A 16,870-nucleotide genomic window follows, 5' to 3' on the forward strand; every position below is an offset into this window, starting at 1 on the left:
CTGAAAAGAGTAAACGCTTCCCGTCTTCACTGAAGGATAGACCAAGGCGAAAAGCCTTTTCGTGGCTTCCAGAGGAAATCTAATTTTAAATCAGGTTTCCAACAGACCAAAAAGAAAAAGAAGAATTTCAGGTTGCTCCCACAGGCCTCCCTCCATCAAATAATGCAGTTATTGGGCTTAATGACTGCAGCAATCCTGGGAGTGCCATGGGCCCAGTTACATTCCAGGGCCCTTCAGTTTTTCCTTCTCTCTCATTGGGATCGCAGGAAGAGTTCTTTAGATCAACTCGTTCCTCTTCCAAGTGGGGATTCTCTCAATCCCAATAAAGGTAACCACCGACGCCAGCAGGTGGGGTTGGGGTGCTCACTCAGAGGGCTGGCAGGCTCAGGGGGCTTGGCTTCTGGAAGAGGCAGTCCAGTCTTCCAATTTTAGAGAGCTTCTGGCTGTAGGAAGAGTCTTAGTTGCTCTGGACTCAAGGATCCAGGCAAGAGAGCGGTTGGTCCTTTCGGACAATGCCACGGCTGTTGCTTACCTTAACAAGCAGGGAGGTACCCCGCTCGCACAGTCGTCTATCCTTAAGTCAGCAGATTCTGAGATGGGCAGAGAACTAGGTTTCGTCCATCAGGGCAGTTCACATCAGTGGCACAGAAAATACTCTAGCGGACTATTTAAGCCAAGTGAGTATCAGCGATGGCAACTGGGAGCTGAACCAAGAGATCTTCCAAGAGATCTCTCTAAGATGGGGGTTTCCTGCAGTGGATCTTTTTGCAGCCAGTCGGAACAGGAAGCTTCCAGCCTTCTTCTTACTGGAGAGGGAGACGGGAGTGTTGGGGACAGATGCTCTGACTTACCCGTGGAAGTTCAGTCTAGCTAATGCCTTCCCTCCCTTCCCTCTGTTACCTCTAGTGGTCTGGAAAATTGTCAAGGATCAAACGGAGGGAATCCTAATTGCTCCTTGGTGGCCCAGGAGGATTAGGTTCTCCGCTCTCTTGAGACTCTCAACAGCTCCCCCCTGGCCCCTGCAGGAATAACGGGACCTGCTCCGACAGGGGCCATTATTCCATCCAAACCCTCAGATTTACCATTTGACGGCCTGGAGGCTGAGCGGTGCCTTTTACAGTTAAAAGGGTGTTCAGAAAAAGTAATTTGTACTATTCTGGACAGCCGTAAGTTGGTTATGAGAAAGATTTACAGTACAGTTTGGAAAATTTTTGTTTCCTGGCAAAAGAAAATTGGGGCCGATTCCTTTTCTATCCCTTGTGTGCTGGATTTTTTACAGGAGGGAATGGAAAAAGGTCTGTTAGTACGCCTAAAGTTCAGGTTGCCACCCTGTCACTTTTCTGGGACGTCAGGCTAGCTGAGGATCTGTCGATTACAAGACTCCTCTTAGCTAGAGCTAGGCGGGCTCCCAGATTAATTAAGCAGGTCCCTCCTTGGGACTTGTCCTTGGTATTGAACGCTCTTACTAGAGCTCCCTTTGAACCTTTGAGGCTTCCTTGAGTTTGGTTACCTTTAAGACTGCCTTTCTTTTAGCCATTACTTCAGGGAAGAGAATCTCTGATTTGGAATCCCTCTCTTGTAAAGACCCCTTCTTAAGAGTTCTAGAAGTTAGGGTAGTGAATAAACCTGACCCTTTGTATTTACTCAAGGTCTCTTCCGGGTTTTATAGATCTCAGGAGGTTATCCTGCCTAGTTTTTGTTCCTCCCCCAAGAATTACGAGGAGGAAAGGTTTAACCTTTTGGATGCAAGAAGATGTCTTCTGCATTATTTACAGGTTTCTAGTAGTTTTAGGCAGTCATCTCAGCTGTTGATTTCCTTTAGTGGTCCTAAAAAAGGGACCAAGCCTCTAGAGATTTAATTTCCAGATGGATCAAGGAAGCTATTTTCACAGCTTACAAATCATCAGTTCAGGCACCTTCTGCTAGGGTTTGGGCTCATTCTACGAGACCTTTGGCCACATCATGGGCAGAAAGAGCAGGAGCATCGTGGGAAGAAATATCCAAGGCTGCTGTCTGGTTCTCATGCATTTATCAAGCATTGCCGAGTCCAGATGCTCTCCAGCTAGGACCTCTCCTTTGGAAGGAAAGTTTTGCAGGCTGTCGTCCCTCCCTAAGGTATAGAATCTTGCTTATACTCTCAAGTAGCTGTCCTGAAAGATGAAGGGGGAAAACCCCTGTTAGACTTACCGGTAACGGTATTTCCATGAATCTTCCAGGACAGCGTCTAGATTCCCACCCTTTTTTTCCCCTTATTTACCTTGTTGGTGGTGTTTTGAGAGTGGTTCTATTATTTCTCTGCCTGGTACACATTGGTGGAGGTTTTCTTGATCTTAATAACTACTGAGGGTCAGAGGAAAGGGGAGGGCTTTTAAATTATGTCTGTTTTGTGTTTCCTGTGGAGGGCGGAGCCAATCATCTCTCAAGTAGCTGTCCTGGAAGATTCATGGAAATACTGTTACAGGTAAGTCTAATGGGGGTTTTATAGAACGCTGACATATTCTGCAGTGCTGTTCAGAGAACTCTGAGATAATCACATCAGTCTTTGTACTAGAGGAGCTTACAATCGAATGTCTCCACGGCAGTCACAATATTATTTGCATTATTCTATTTTCACTGTATATACCTCTGACATATCGGATGATTGAGGAAAATCTGAAAACTCAGCCATATACAACCCATTTCATATTGGAGTTTTACTGATCTGGGCATCACTACTAATAAATAGGTAGCATAATATTTAGGAAAGAAGAGATATGAAGTACTCAAATGCATGATGAATCAACTTCATACATCACCAGCAAGCTATAAGATCTTTGTATTCAATTAAGAAGAGAAGGAAACTGCATGTAATGGTGTATGACCCAACATAAATCTCACCATAGGAAGCCAGAGCCACATCCTGAGTATTAATCCATGGAAACTTCTTCTTCAGCTGCTCTGGAGAATACAGGATGACTTTGGCTCCTAGTTCTCTGTGGTGACAAAATAAAAAAAGGCCATACTGTTCAGAATCAGACCAATTTATGACTTTATCAATTTGTTCAAAGCAGTGAAACTCCTAGTATGACTATACTAAAGTTATTAATATTAGAATACTGTGGCGATTAGAGGTGTTAAGTATACAGCACAGTGTACTCAGTAAAGCAATGTAGAGGTTATAATGCACAGGCAGGACACAATACATAGCAGGTCCCCAAAACAAGCTTTCAAAAAACAAAAAAAAGCCCTAACTAACTAAACTATCTCACAGTTGTGCCGTGCCAATGCAGTGTGTGGTCCCTAACTGAAAACAATATGAGTGCCCAACAAGTATAAAAACTTGGATAGTTTTGAGTAAGAGTCGGTTCACACTGGGGCGACACGACTCTGTACTACTTCGGGGGTGACTTGTGCATTCCCATGTACCACGACTTCGGAGCGACTTGCATGGACTTCACATAATGGAAGTCTATGCAAGTCGCTCCAAGGACGCCCCAAAGTAGTACAGGACCCTTTTTCTAAGTCGGAGCGACTTGTGTCGCTCCTATTAGAACGGGTCCTGTAGCGGTCAATGGACCGCGACTTGTCAGGCTGACAAGTCGTGCTAGTGTGGACCGGCTCTTAGGGACCACACTCTACATTGCAAATAAAAAAAAACAAACAGACGCATATTGGAAGTATTTAGCTGCCTTGTAAAGGGGATCTCTTGTCTCGGCTTCTGTTGTGCTGCTGTACCTTTAAAGCTGCATTCCAGCCATTGCCATTTTTACGTCCAGCTTGAACTAATGTAAGTATGTAGTGGCCATACCTGTGGGAGCCCCTAGAAGATGGAAATCACTGTAATAGGCAATGCTACTACAGTGATTGCGACTAGCTTCTGGGTCCTGTGCTACAGTAGCTGCACCTCTATTTACTGAACACAGGAGGTCACTGGGGATGGGGCTACTCACAGAAAATGTTGCATTTTCTCTCTGATTGGATGGGATGAAGTGCATCATGATCTCGACCACTTCATCCAATCAGAGAATGCTTTGTATTCATTGTGAAAATGCAAAGTATTCCCTGGATGGCGCCCGTGCCAAGTGAGTAACTGTGTTCACAATGAAGCAGGGCACCTGGACCAGTTTAACTATGGAAAAACTGCCATACCAGGATATCAGCTTTAAGGAGGGAAGGGCTGCCTCTAGGTGATCCTGCTTAGTTTGTGCATTGCCTATACGTGCCCCATATTTGGGAATTGTTTTGTTTGAGTCAGGGACCACACTCTACAGAGGTGCACTGGTGTCGCTTTCTACGTGTATTTGCAAATACATGCAACAAAAGTTTTAGTTTAACCTGAGTAGTTGAGACAGTATAATTTTTTTTTTTTTTTTTGTGTGCGTGTGTGTGCCTCATTCACAGTGGCACTGTCAAACCTGCACTCATATGCATTTAGAGGACATTTCTAAATGTTTATATAGGCATGTGATGATGTTTCAATGGTGCCATTCATAGTGAGCACTTACCTGCATTTATATGCAGTCAGTTTAGCTGTGTTTAGAGAAAATAGAATTCGGTGCATCCTGGCTTGGCCAGTCCCTGCCCTCAAGGAGCTTACAATCTAAGGTTCTCAACTCACATTTATACATCCACATGCTAGGACCAATTTATACAGGAGTCAATTATCCTACCAGCATGTCTTTGGAGTGTGGGAGGAATTCAAGGAAACCTGGAGAAAACCCACGCAGGCACAGGAGAATATTCAAACTCCAGGCAGGTAGTACGGTGGTTGGGGTTCAAACCAACAACCCTAGTGCTGCTAGGCGGACCACTTAGCCACTGTGCTGCGGCAAGAGAGGAACCACAACTGCACAAGTACAGAAGAGTTCATGACGTCGCCTGCCCCCGGGGGCACAGTACTGGTTGTGTTCCCCTGGGCATTGTAGTATTCTCACTGAAGGACAGAAAAGGAGGCATTCTATAATGCTGGATTGTTAATAGAACATATTAGAGAGAGAGAGAAATGGTTTGTAATGGATATCCTGGATTTGAGACTGGATGTAATGGCTGAATGACATCTAATAGAGTTTTGAGCAACTAATGGTTTATACTGCAAAGTGCTGGGTCTTTAAATTGACTAATATTTACCAGTAAAGCCTTCCATAATTCAATTCACTTAAGCATCTGGACATCATTTTATTTCTTCTAATACAAATCCATGAAGCTACCAATGAGGAGAGTATTATTGAGGGTAAGTGTATGCTTAATGAAGAATAAGGATGAAATAAACACTGACAGTTGTGGATTTAAACTCTGGTGACTTGAGGAGTTGTCTTAGACTGGCCATACATTATACAATTTTCTGTAGAGTTAAGGCCCGTACACACGTAGCGATTGTCGGCTGTAAATATTCGGCCAACGTCCGATCGGCCGATTGTCGGCTTGTTAGTATGATGCTTCCGACAACCGACTGCGACTTTTCGGCCGAACAAAATCTGGTGTGCAGCCTTTAAAATTTTTGTTGGCCGTCACCAGAACGGCCGATTGTTTGCCAGTCAGTACAGAATTCGGCAGACAAACAGCAGATTAGCAAGGCTGGGCATGCTCAGAGAAGAAAAAACACAGGGAAAGTTAACCATCACATGACATCACTTCTGCAGTCAGCTGTTGTTGTCTGACAAAATTCATGTGCAGTCTTTAGCACTTTTCAACCGACAGGACAGCACCGGACAAAAGACGGCCGATCGTTCGGCCGACAATCAGTGCGTGTGTACGGGGCTTTACTTTCAACTATGTAGTACAAAGGGCTGCCTAATTGGATACAATTGAAAGTGTGGTTTAGTTTTGACCTCATATGTGGTTTTTGGTAAATCTAACAGAAAATTGTACAAGAAAATTGAACATGTATGGCCAGCCTTAGGACTGTCCTCTGTGTCCCCCAAATATCAAGTACAGCATTTCTACATATAGTTGAGAACCTATATAAGTTCTGTTGGATCAATGAAAGTGAGTTAGGCATACACCCATACAAGGGCTGCGTTTGCCCACACAGGGATGCACAGGTGTCCAGTGCATTCCCATTCATATCAGTTGCAACCCAGCCACTGCTCCCAATCAGACAGCCGTGTGGGTGCACAGCCTCAAACACACATTGCCTGCGTTTGGGGCCGTGCATCTGCATGGTTGTCAAATTAGAAGCCGCGGCTGTGTCCGTGCACTCGATGTGTCCCAATTGGCATGAATGGAATACGAGGATGCATGGAGCACTTGTATATCTCCATGCAGGCAAACAATGCCCTCGCTCGGGTGAAGGCTGAAGTACGCACAGGTGAACAAGGCCTTACTGATAAAAGGACTAAACACATCAAAAGGGCTGCGGTTAGAAATCATGGGGCCCCGTACAGCCTACCTGACAGCCCCCCCCCCCCCAAATTTATCAAGACAATATTTTCACTAAAAATACACTAAAATCATTATTAGCAGACACAAACATAACAGAGAACCCGTGTGAATTAGCCCTTTTTAATATTACAAAAATAAATAAAATGTACAACTTTATGTTAAAAACATTTACAATTATTTTATTTTAGGCCCCGTTCACATAGCAGCAACGCTACTTCCCGGGGCGACCTCCTGCTTGCCCCGCGACCTTGGAGCGGCCGGCACGGTCTTCATAACATTGAAGTCTATGACGGTCGCTCCGGGTCGCCCCAAAGAAGCTCCGGACACTTTTTCTAAGTCGGAGCGACTTGTGTCGCTCCTATTAGAACGGGTCCACAGCTTCCCTATGGAAGGCGACCTACGGCGACCTGTGAGGCGACCAGGTCGCCTCACAGGTCGCCCCAGTGTGAACAGGGACTTACATTTTTCTTTTCTTAATTATTTATTGGAATGTTTAATTATTATTATTTTTTTTTACAATTTGTTATTTTTTTTTACAGGACAGGGAAGCCTGCAGCACCGTGGGAAAGGGGGGTGGGGGGGGCACAGTGAAAGGGGGACACACAGGAAGGAGAGGGGTCAAAAGCAGGCAGAACAGGGAGGGAGATTGGTATCAGAGAAGCAATTTCAGGAATGATGCCCTCTATCTGTGTCTCTCCCTGCAGCAGGTGAAATCTGGCAGGAGGGGGAGAAACTGGCTTTCAGCTGCTGCAGAGAGCTGCACAGGGCTTCTTTCTGTAATTGCCCCTCTGCACCAATTCCCCGTGCTGTTGGGGCCCCCCTGTGTGCACGGGCCCCCTACAGGAGGAATAGTGGTCCCCCCCCTATCAGCGACCCAGGGCTTCAAATGAAGTTACTGTGCCCAAATCGCTGTGAACGATAGCCAGTATCATCCTTTTTTTTCTAAATCAAGTCATTTTAATTGTCAATTTTTTTACAATACAAAAATAATATAGCATATAGTATCATCCTTTTACACCATACCGCTGAGTTTTGTAATTTTCCTCTAAGATTTCTGCGCCTTTCTCGCTGGACAGGAACAGGTATCCAGATGGGTTGAACTGAATGTCAATGGGGTCTTCATTGATCACACCCAGATATTCCTAAAACATAAATAGGTCAGATTTATCGTACTGCGCATGCATTGCTTGTCTGTTCATGTGCAGTGTAAACAGCATTGAAAAAGTCAAATTGCAACCTCGCCAGTCATGGCCGCACCATTCCAAATACCAGGCATGAAACCATAGATGTCAACGGCATTTCAGCATCAAAATCTCTATCATCAAATCCATTTCTTACCCAACAACAGTTGTAAAATGAAAAACATAGAAACGTTAGACCTAAATGATTCAGTAACATACTATGTTTTAAAGTATATCTAAAAGCCAGTGTTTCTTTTTCAAAAATGGAGCCGTGTTCCTGGATCTGCACACCTTCTGTGACCATTATAAGGGATTCCCACCATCCCTGCACTGAGTTCCCGGATCGTCACATCTGCTCTTCCTAATAATAGGGGTTCCCATCATCCCTGCTGAGGTTCTTTTTATAGTAATGAGAATGTAAAAGAACAGGAACACACAAAGGTAGCTCGGCACAGAGTAAGGAAATTATACAAGATCAAGGCTTCACTGCCGGGTTCCCTCACCGGCAATGGCGGCGGCAGCATCTGCAGTCGATGGAAACCGACATCGCTGGACTCCAGGACAGGTAAGTGTCCTAATATTAAAAGTCAGCAGCTACAGCATGTGTAGCTGCTGACTTTTAATTTTTGGAGGGGACTCCACTTAAAAGAAAGAAAGACTTACATTAATGTTGCGCAGAAAATGAGCACCAAAGAGGGACATCTGGATGTTTTCCGGCCGAGAGAACTGCTGTCGAATGCCACCCGCTGACAGGACTGTGGATGCCTGAGAGTACTAAAGAATAATATAAAATAAAAAAGAATGAATAAAGCATATGTCAAACCAAAACATTTTTTCTTTTTTACGCTTAAGGCCTACCTCACTCAGCCATGGTGATGAGCTCTCACCACTGGCAGGATTGCATGGGTGAAATGGGCCTTAGATAGCGTTAGGAAGGATGAGAACTTTATTATGTTTTTACAGTTCTTATTAGTGTACAGGCGGTCCCCGGGTTACAAACCTCTGACTTACAAAGGGAGAGAGGAGAAATCTCCCCCTAGGAAGGGAAATTCCCTCCTGTAAGAGTTCTCATAGGAAAAAGGTTTCTCCACTGAGGCTTTATCACCAATCCTCGTTTCCACAACAACCCAACATTTTCAAAATCCCGTTGTCATAGGGACAGAAAGTGAGGCGAAATCTTCTGTATGGGGGTACAGACAGCAAAACAAATTTTACAGGGCGTTACCCCTTCCCTATGCTATCCAAAAAACGTAAAAAAGTATTCTTTTGGCTGGAGCTAAACTTAAAAATTTACCTGTTCTGACTTATAGAGAAATTCGACTTAAGAACAAACCCACAGTCCCTATCTTGTTAGTAACCCGGGGACCGCCTGTAAACCTCTGCACTTAGTGTGTGTTTACACGTAAACCCAGGAATAGCTGCACACTAAACAGTTTTAACCACTACAAGACCGGGCACTTTTACCCCCTTCATGCCCAGACCAATTTTCAGCTTTCAGTGCTGTCACAATTTGAACTAGAAAACTTACAATTTCTGGGGAAATTGTGTAAAGTGTTCTTGCAGTGTGTGTGTGTGTGTGTGTGGTGTGTGTGTATGTGTATGTGGTGTGTGTGTATGTGGTGTGTGTGTGTGTGTGTGGGGGGGTGGTGTGTGTATGTGGTGTGTGTGTGGGGGGGGGGTGTGTGGTGTGTGTGTGTGGGGGGGGTGTGGTGTGTGTATGTGGTGTGTGTGGGGGGGGGGGGGTGGTGTGTGTGTATGTGGTGTGTGTGTGTGGTGTGGTGTGGGGTGTGTGTGTGTATGTGGTGTGTGTGGGGGGGGGGGGTGTGTGTGGTGTGTGTGTATGTGGTGTGTGTGTGTGGTGTGTGTGTATGTGGTGTGTGTGGGGGTGTGTGTGTGTGTGGTGTGTGTGTATGTGGTGTGTGTGGGGGGGTGTGTGTGTGTATGTGGTGTGTGTGTGTGGTGTGGTGTGTGTGGGGTGTGTGTGTATGTGGTGTGTGTGTGAGGGGGGTGGTGGTGTGTGTGTGTGTGTGTGTGTGTGTGGGGGGGGGGGGGTGTATGTGGTGTGTGTGGTGTGTGTGGTGTGTGTGGGGTGTGTGGTGTGCAGCCGCAGTTAAGAAATTGTGAAAACTATCAGGACTGAGGCTTAGCCGTGGACATTTTTAGTGGCAGCAGGGATAGCTGAACGTTTTGATATAAGATTCGTGTAGGTGAAAATGAGGGAGGGGTGGCAGTTTAGAAATCATGTCCTGATTTTTCAGCTCCCACTCTAGTTTTGAACATTCTGCCATTCATTCCTATGGGACCAATTTCACCCACAAAAAAGCCAATATTTCGTGAACCATTACATTTTTTTTTATTGGGAAGGTTATATACAGGTCCCTCTCAAAAAATTAGCATATTGTGATAAAGTTCATTATTTTCTGTAATGTACTGATAAACATTAGACTTTCATATATTTTAGATTCATTACACACAACTGAAGTAGTGCAAGCCTTTTATTGTTTTAATATTGATGATTTTGGCATACAGCTCATGAAAAAACAAAATTTCTATCTAAAAAAAATTAGCATATCATGAAAAGGTTCTCTAAACGAGCTATTAACCTAATCATCTGAATCAACTAATTAACTCTAAACACCTGCAAAAGATTCCTGAGGCTTTTAAAAACTCCCAGCCTGGTTCATTACTCAAAACCGCAATCATGGGTAAGACTGCCGACCTGACTGCTGTCCAGAAGGCCATCATTGACACCCTCAAGCAAGAGGGTAAGACACAGAAAGAAATTTCTGAACGAATAGGCTGTTCCCAGAGTGCTGTATCAAGGCACCTCAGTGGGAAGTCTGTGGGAAGGAAAAAGTGTGGCAGAAAACGCTGCACAACGAGAAGAGGTGACCGGACCCTGAGGAAGATTGTGGAGAAGGACCGATTCCAGACCTTGGGGGACCTGCGGAAGCAGTGGACTGAGTCTGGAGGAAGACTGGGGAGAGGGAAATGCCAAAATGCCTGAAGTCCAGTGTCAAGTGCTGGTGTTGGTCCACTGTGTTTTATCAAGGGCAGGGTCAATGCAGCTAGCTATCAGGAGATTTTGGAGCACTTCATGCTTCCATCTGCTGAAAAGCTTTATGGAGATGAAGATTTCCTTTTTCAGCACGACCTGGCACCTGCTCACAGTGCCAAAACCACTGGTAAATGGTTTACTGACCATGGTATTACTGTGCTCAATTGGCCTGCCAACTCTCCTGACCTGAACCCCATAGAGAATCTGTGGGATGTTGTGAAGAGAAAGTTGAGAGACGCAAGACCAAACACTCTGGATGAGCTCAAGGCCGCTATGGAAGCATCCTGGGCCTCCATAACACCTCAGCAGTGCCACAGGCTGATTGCCTCCATGCCACGCCGCATTGAAGCAGTCATTTCTGCAAAAGGATTCCCAACCAAGTATTGAGTGCATAACTGAACAAAATTTTTTGAAGGTTGACTTTTTTTGTATTAAAAACACTTTTCTTTTATTGGTCGGATGAAATATGCTAATTTTTTGAGATAGGAATTTGGGGTTTTCATGAGCTGTATGCCAAAATCATCAATATTAAAACAATAAAAGGCTTGCACTACTTCAGTTGTGTGCAATGAATCTAAAATATATGAAAGTCTAATGTTTATCAGCACATTACAGAAAATAATGAACTTTATCACAATATGCTAATTTTTTTAGAGGGACCTGTAGAAGAAAGTGAAAAATATTGTTTTTTTTTTTTTCAGAATTGTTGCTTTTTTTGTTTATAGCGGAAAAAAAAAAAATAAAAAATCGCACAGGTGATCAAATACCGCCAAAAGAAAGCTCTATTTGTGGGGAACAAAGGGACATTGATTTTATTTGGGTACTGAGTCGCATGACTGCTCAATTCTCCGTTAAAAATAATGCAGTGCCGAATCACAAAATAAATGGCCTGGTCATTAACCACTTAAGCCCCGGAAGATTTTACCCCCTTCCTGACCAGTGCCTATTTTGCGATTCAGCACTGTGTGATTTAACGGACAATTGCGCGTTCGTGCAACACTGTACCTAAATGAATTTGGCGTCCTTTTTTTCCCACAAACAGAGCTTTCTTTTGGTGGTATTTGATCACCTGTGCGATTTTTTGATCATGCGCTATAAACAAAGAAAGAGCGTCAATTTTGCAAAAATAACAATATTTTTCAAATTTTTCAATATGAAATTCCCCCCCAAAAAATCTAATTTTTTTTAACATTTTAGGCCAATTTTTTTTTTTACCATATGTTTGGTAAAAAAAAAAAAAAAAAAAAAAAAAAAAAAAAAGCGTATTTTGATTTGTTTGCACAAAAGTTATTGCGTTTACTAACAAAGGGAAAGATTTTTGTCATTTTTGTTGTTTTTTTTTTTTTAACGAGTAATGGCGGCGATCTGCAATTCTTTTTGCGGGACTGCAACATTGCGGCGGACAGATCGGACCCTTGACTGACATTTTTGACACATTTGGGGTTACCAGTGACATTTCTACAGTAATCAGTGCTATACATATGCACTGTTACTGTAAAAAATACACTGGCAGTGAAGGGGTTAACTTTAGAACTTTAGAACCGTTTGATCACCATTCATACACAGGGAAGAATGACAGGCGGCTTGTTTACATTAGCCGCCTGCCTTTCTCCCGCTGTCACGGACGATTGCGAGTGCCCGGCGGACATCGGGTCCGCCGGGCACACACGCGGGGGGGTCCGTGACCGAGTGGGAGCGCGCATCCGGCGGCGCGCGCTCGCTTGCTCCCAAAACCCTTACAGGCTAGTGACGTAGTCCTACGTCGCTCTGCCTGTGAGGGGCTGACTGCCGATGTAAATATTTGTGCGGCAGTCGGCAAGTGGTTAAGGGGGAAAACCTTCCGGTCCAGAAGTGGTTAACTAAAGTGCAACATTATGTGCAAAAATTGCAAAGACACTCGTAATTATCTAAAGTGCAACCAGTGAAGTGCAAAAATGCAAATCAGAATTCATAAATGACAAAGTCATATATTTCCAATGTGATGTGAAATAAACATAAAATTCATATTATATAAAGTTCTAGTGCAGAAATAAAATAAAAAAAAAACACCAAACCTATAAAAAGTCCATTGGAAACTGTGCCAACATCAGGGGTATGTGAGATGATTACGGCCACACACATCTACACAGGTTGAACTGGATGGACTATTGTCTTTATTCAACCTCACCTACTATGTAACTATGTAACATAGAAGAGTGCGGATCTACTGCAGACATGGTTACATTTTAGTGCACCTTCACCAAGGAGAGTCACACAGTATCTGCTTACCAGGACATTAGACCTCTAGGAAACAGAGGTCATGTGTGCTTAAACCAGACAAGTAATCAATTCCCAAGGGCATCAGAAATGCTAACTTCTGTATATGACATCCTTCCCAGTATGATGGCCGTTCATCGCCTCCACCGGAACCAATATCAATGTTTAACCGCAAGGTAAAGAAAATAAAAGCATGCTACAGTGCATTATCCAGATCAAAAAGCCACTTTATTTAAATACATGTACTCACATAAAACTCCAGTGAAACAGCAATGAGCTAAACACACAGTACTCTCACGCTGCTCAAACAGTGGCCGTGGGTAATGACGCCACTTGCCAAAAGCTCCGTCCCTATGAGTTTCGTCAAATGACATCGTCAGGGGAGAGTGCTGTCTAGGAGCAGTGCATCCTCCCCAGTGTTTTAGTGCACTGTTAGACAGGTTAATTTGGCTGGTTGCTGGCTGGTTGGTAAGTAGTGACTGGAAATACCTTCGTTTTTGAACTTTTAGTGCACCTAGGAGGGACAGATCCACCATCCAGCCCTGCTGCAAGCAGCCTGTCGAAGTCTATGGCTATTCAGCCCTATTAAACCTCAACCTGCTATAGACTTTGACAGTCTGCTTGCAGCAGGGCTAAAGCTTGGAAAAGCTTGTATGTGTGTCTGCCTTTACACGCACATGAACTTTAATGGCATTCCAGTCTTAGTCCGTAGGGTTCAATATTGATTTGGCCCACCCTTTGCAGCTATAACAGCTTCAGCTCTGGCGTGCACAGAGTCCTGACCCCAACCCGATAGAACACCTTTGGAATGAATTAGAGTGCAGACTGTGGGCCAGGCCTTCTCGTCCAACATCAGTGCCTGACCTCACAAATGCGCTTCTGGGAGAAGGGTAAAACATTCCCATAGACACACTCCTAAACCTTGTGGACAGCCTTCCCAGAAGAGCTAAATCTGTTATAGCTGCAAAGAGTGGGCCAACTCAATACTGAACCCTATGGATTAAGACTGGGATGGCATTAAAGTTCCGGCGCGTGTAAAGGCAGGCGTCCCAATACTTTTGACAATATAGTGTATTTTCATATTTTATATTTATTTAAACATATAGAGAGATGTTTCGTTGTACCGTAGGGTCCCTCTCTACCACCAAGATACTGTAGGCGCTCCGTTTTTCCTGCTTCAGCTTTAGCCAGACGGCAATTGACCAGGCCATCACTCCACCCCCAACGATGACCAGGTCTGAATGTTCCGGGGGAAGGTGTGCTGTTGACCTTAAAGGACTCCATTTGCTGTTGGGCAAAGAGTCCATAAACTTTTTCTGGAATTTGTCAAGTTCCTTCGTCAGGGTTGGATCTAAGAGAAGGAAGCAAAATAACAACGAGTCAGCCATTTGATGTACTGAAAATATTTCATGAATGACATCTATCAATTTTATTATTATTGATTCTCACAATGTTCATATCGTGTGCTGCACAATGTGAGGACATAAAATGCATAGATTAACAATAAAGAGGAATTTACTATGGAAGCTGTGTTAAAAAAAGCAGGCAAAGGTTAAATAACTAGCCACGTTTTCTGCCTTTCCAAGTTTCCATGGCCATCTTGGTAGAAAAGCAGGGCTTTGCTTCCTCATGTCAGAGCTACCCATCAAACTTGACAAGAGTTATAACTAGTGATCGACCGATATTGTTTTTTCATTGGCGATACCGATATTTTGGCCATCGTGTATCGGCCGATATTTTTTTAACTTGACAGGTACTGTTGTGGAGGGATCTGGGGGTTTAAAAAGACCCCAAACCCCTCCTCTGCACTTAACCGCTTGCCGACCGCCGCAAGTAGATTTACTGCGGCGGTCAGCCCCTCACAGGCAAAGTGACGTAAATATACGTCACTAGCCTGTGAGGCTCTGGGGAGCGAGCGCGCGCCGCCGGCGGCGCGCTCCAGCGCGGTCACGGACCCCCCCGCGCGTGTGACCGGCGGACCCGATGTCCGCCGTTCACTCTGCGATCAGCGGGGGAGAGGGAGAAAGTCAGGCGGCTTGTGTAAACAAGCCGCCTGTCATTCTCCCCTGTGTAGAGACACAGATCATACAGTTCTACTATGTAGGACCGTTGATCAGTGTTACTACAGCTCAACAGACAGCCAATCACAGTTAGAATCACGCCCCTAGGGACACACACAGCCCCTCCCTCTCAAATAAAGTTAACCCCTTCACTGCCAGTGTATTTTTACAGTAACAGTGCATATATATATAGCACTGATTACTGTAGAAATGTCACTGGTAACCCCAAAAAGTGTCAAAAATGTCAGTCAAGGGTCCGATCTGTCCACCACAATGTCGCAGTACCGCAAAAAAAAAAAATTGCAGATCGCCGCCATTAGCGTTAAAAAAAAAACAACAACAAAAATGACAAAAATCTTTCCCTTTGTTAGTAAACGCGATAACTTTTGCGCAAACCAATCAAAATACGCTTTTTGCGATTTTTTTTTACCAAACATAGGTAGCATAAAACAAATTGGCCGAAAATGTTACAAAATTTTGATTTTTACTTTTTTTTTTTGGGTAATTTCATATAAAAAAATGTGAAAAATATTGTTATTTTTGCAAAATTTACGCTCTTTTTTTGTTTATAGCGCGTGATCAAAAAAATCGCACAGGTGATCAAATACCACCAAAAGAAAGCTCTGTTTGTGGGAAAAAAAGGACGTCCAATTCGTTTAGGTACAGCGTCGCACGACCGCGCAATTGTCCGTTAAAGTCACGCAGTGCCGAATCACAAAATACCCCCTGGTCAGGAAGGGGGTAAAATCTTCCGGGGCTTAAGTGGTTAAAAGAATTAAAAATGCCAAGTTTGGCTGTTTTGAATGCTGTCATTTTTTTGAATCTGGTCCCGAGTACCCGGAAGTAATGTCATGACATTACTTCCGGGTCTTTGCATGGAAATCCGATCAGGCTTTGATCGGGTCTTCGGCGGCCGTGCAGGTAGGATGCCCGGGTCTCCCGGTGGGACGGGAGACCCGGGCGAGCCGCAGAAGGTGGCGGGAGGGGGGCAGCCGCATCGGTTGTCATTACAAGACAGCCGACTGTTGGCTATGGACGCCGGTACCGGGGTGATTCCTCTAGCTGCAGGCATCACCCCGGACAAGCACTTTCCGAAATATCGGTAATCTCCGGCCCTCGATATATATCGGTTGATCCCTAATTATAACCCTTCCATATCATACCCAAAATGGGGGAAAAAAAAATGTTGCCTTCAGTTTACAGAGCTTTTTTCAGGCAAAAAGTGAGATTAAAGCGGTAGTATCCCGCTTTTTGACACTTTTACCTACAGGTAAGCCTATAATAAGGCTTACCTGTAGGTACAAATAATATCTCCTAAACCGGCATGGTTTAGGAGATATTTACAGTGCATGCAGCCGCTCGCGCGAGCGGCGCATGCGCTCTGAAGGTCCGGGGGGACCTTCAATCTATTTGCCGGGAGCTTGCCGAAAAAATCACTCCCGCGCGCATGCGCAGGAGTGACGTCATCTCGGCTCCGGCCAATCATCGCGCCGGAGCCGTCTCTTCCAGCCAATCACCGCGCCGGAGCCGACGAACCCGGAAGAGACGGCGAGGGATCATGGCAGCGCCCGCAGCGATGTCCGGGGGTCCGTGTCGGGGCTTCGTTCTAAGGCAAGTTACACATAATGAGCTAGTATGCGATGCATACTAGCTCATTATGCCTTTGTCTTGCAGGTTTTTTTTTTTTTGGTCTTTGGGTTTACAACCGCTTTAATCAGAGAGCTATTAAAGTAGATGTAAAGATTTGCAATGACATTACATTTGTCTTGTGTACCATTAAAATGGTTGTAAAGGCTCAAGGTATTTAGAAATGCATGAAGGTAAAATCTTTCCGTGTTCAGCGCTCCCCCTTACCTCAGCCTGATCTAGCAATGTGCAGGAGAGCCTCTGTTTTTCGGGATCTCTACCTCCTCATTGGTTGAGACAGCATCAGTAGCCATTTGTCCTGTTACTGT

General features: G+C 44.5%; 1 protein-coding gene across 1 annotated transcript in view; it reads right to left on the reverse strand.

Moving 5' to 3' along the window:
• Positions 1 to 16,870, reverse strand: part of FOXRED1 (FAD dependent oxidoreductase domain containing 1) — a gene marked incomplete at its 3' end in the record, with an annotated part of 57,684 nt that overhangs the window by 25,618 nt on the left and 15,196 nt on the right. The window contains exons 2-5 of the mRNA XM_082274455.1: positions 13,980 to 14,206; positions 8,205 to 8,315; positions 7,384 to 7,502; positions 2,878 to 2,972 (exon numbers count right to left, since the gene is read on the reverse strand). Of these exons, the coding sequence (XP_082130581.1) occupies positions 2,878 to 2,972; positions 7,384 to 7,502; positions 8,205 to 8,315; positions 13,980 to 14,206 (552 nt within the window). The remainder of the gene's footprint in view (positions 1 to 2,877; positions 2,973 to 7,383; positions 7,503 to 8,204; positions 8,316 to 13,979; positions 14,207 to 16,870) is intronic.

Source organism: Pelophylax lessonae (genome assembly GCF_965119305.1).
Source record: "Pelophylax lessonae genome assembly, chromosome: 12".
Lineage (NCBI taxonomy): Eukaryota > Metazoa > Chordata > Amphibia > Anura > Ranidae > Pelophylax > Pelophylax lessonae.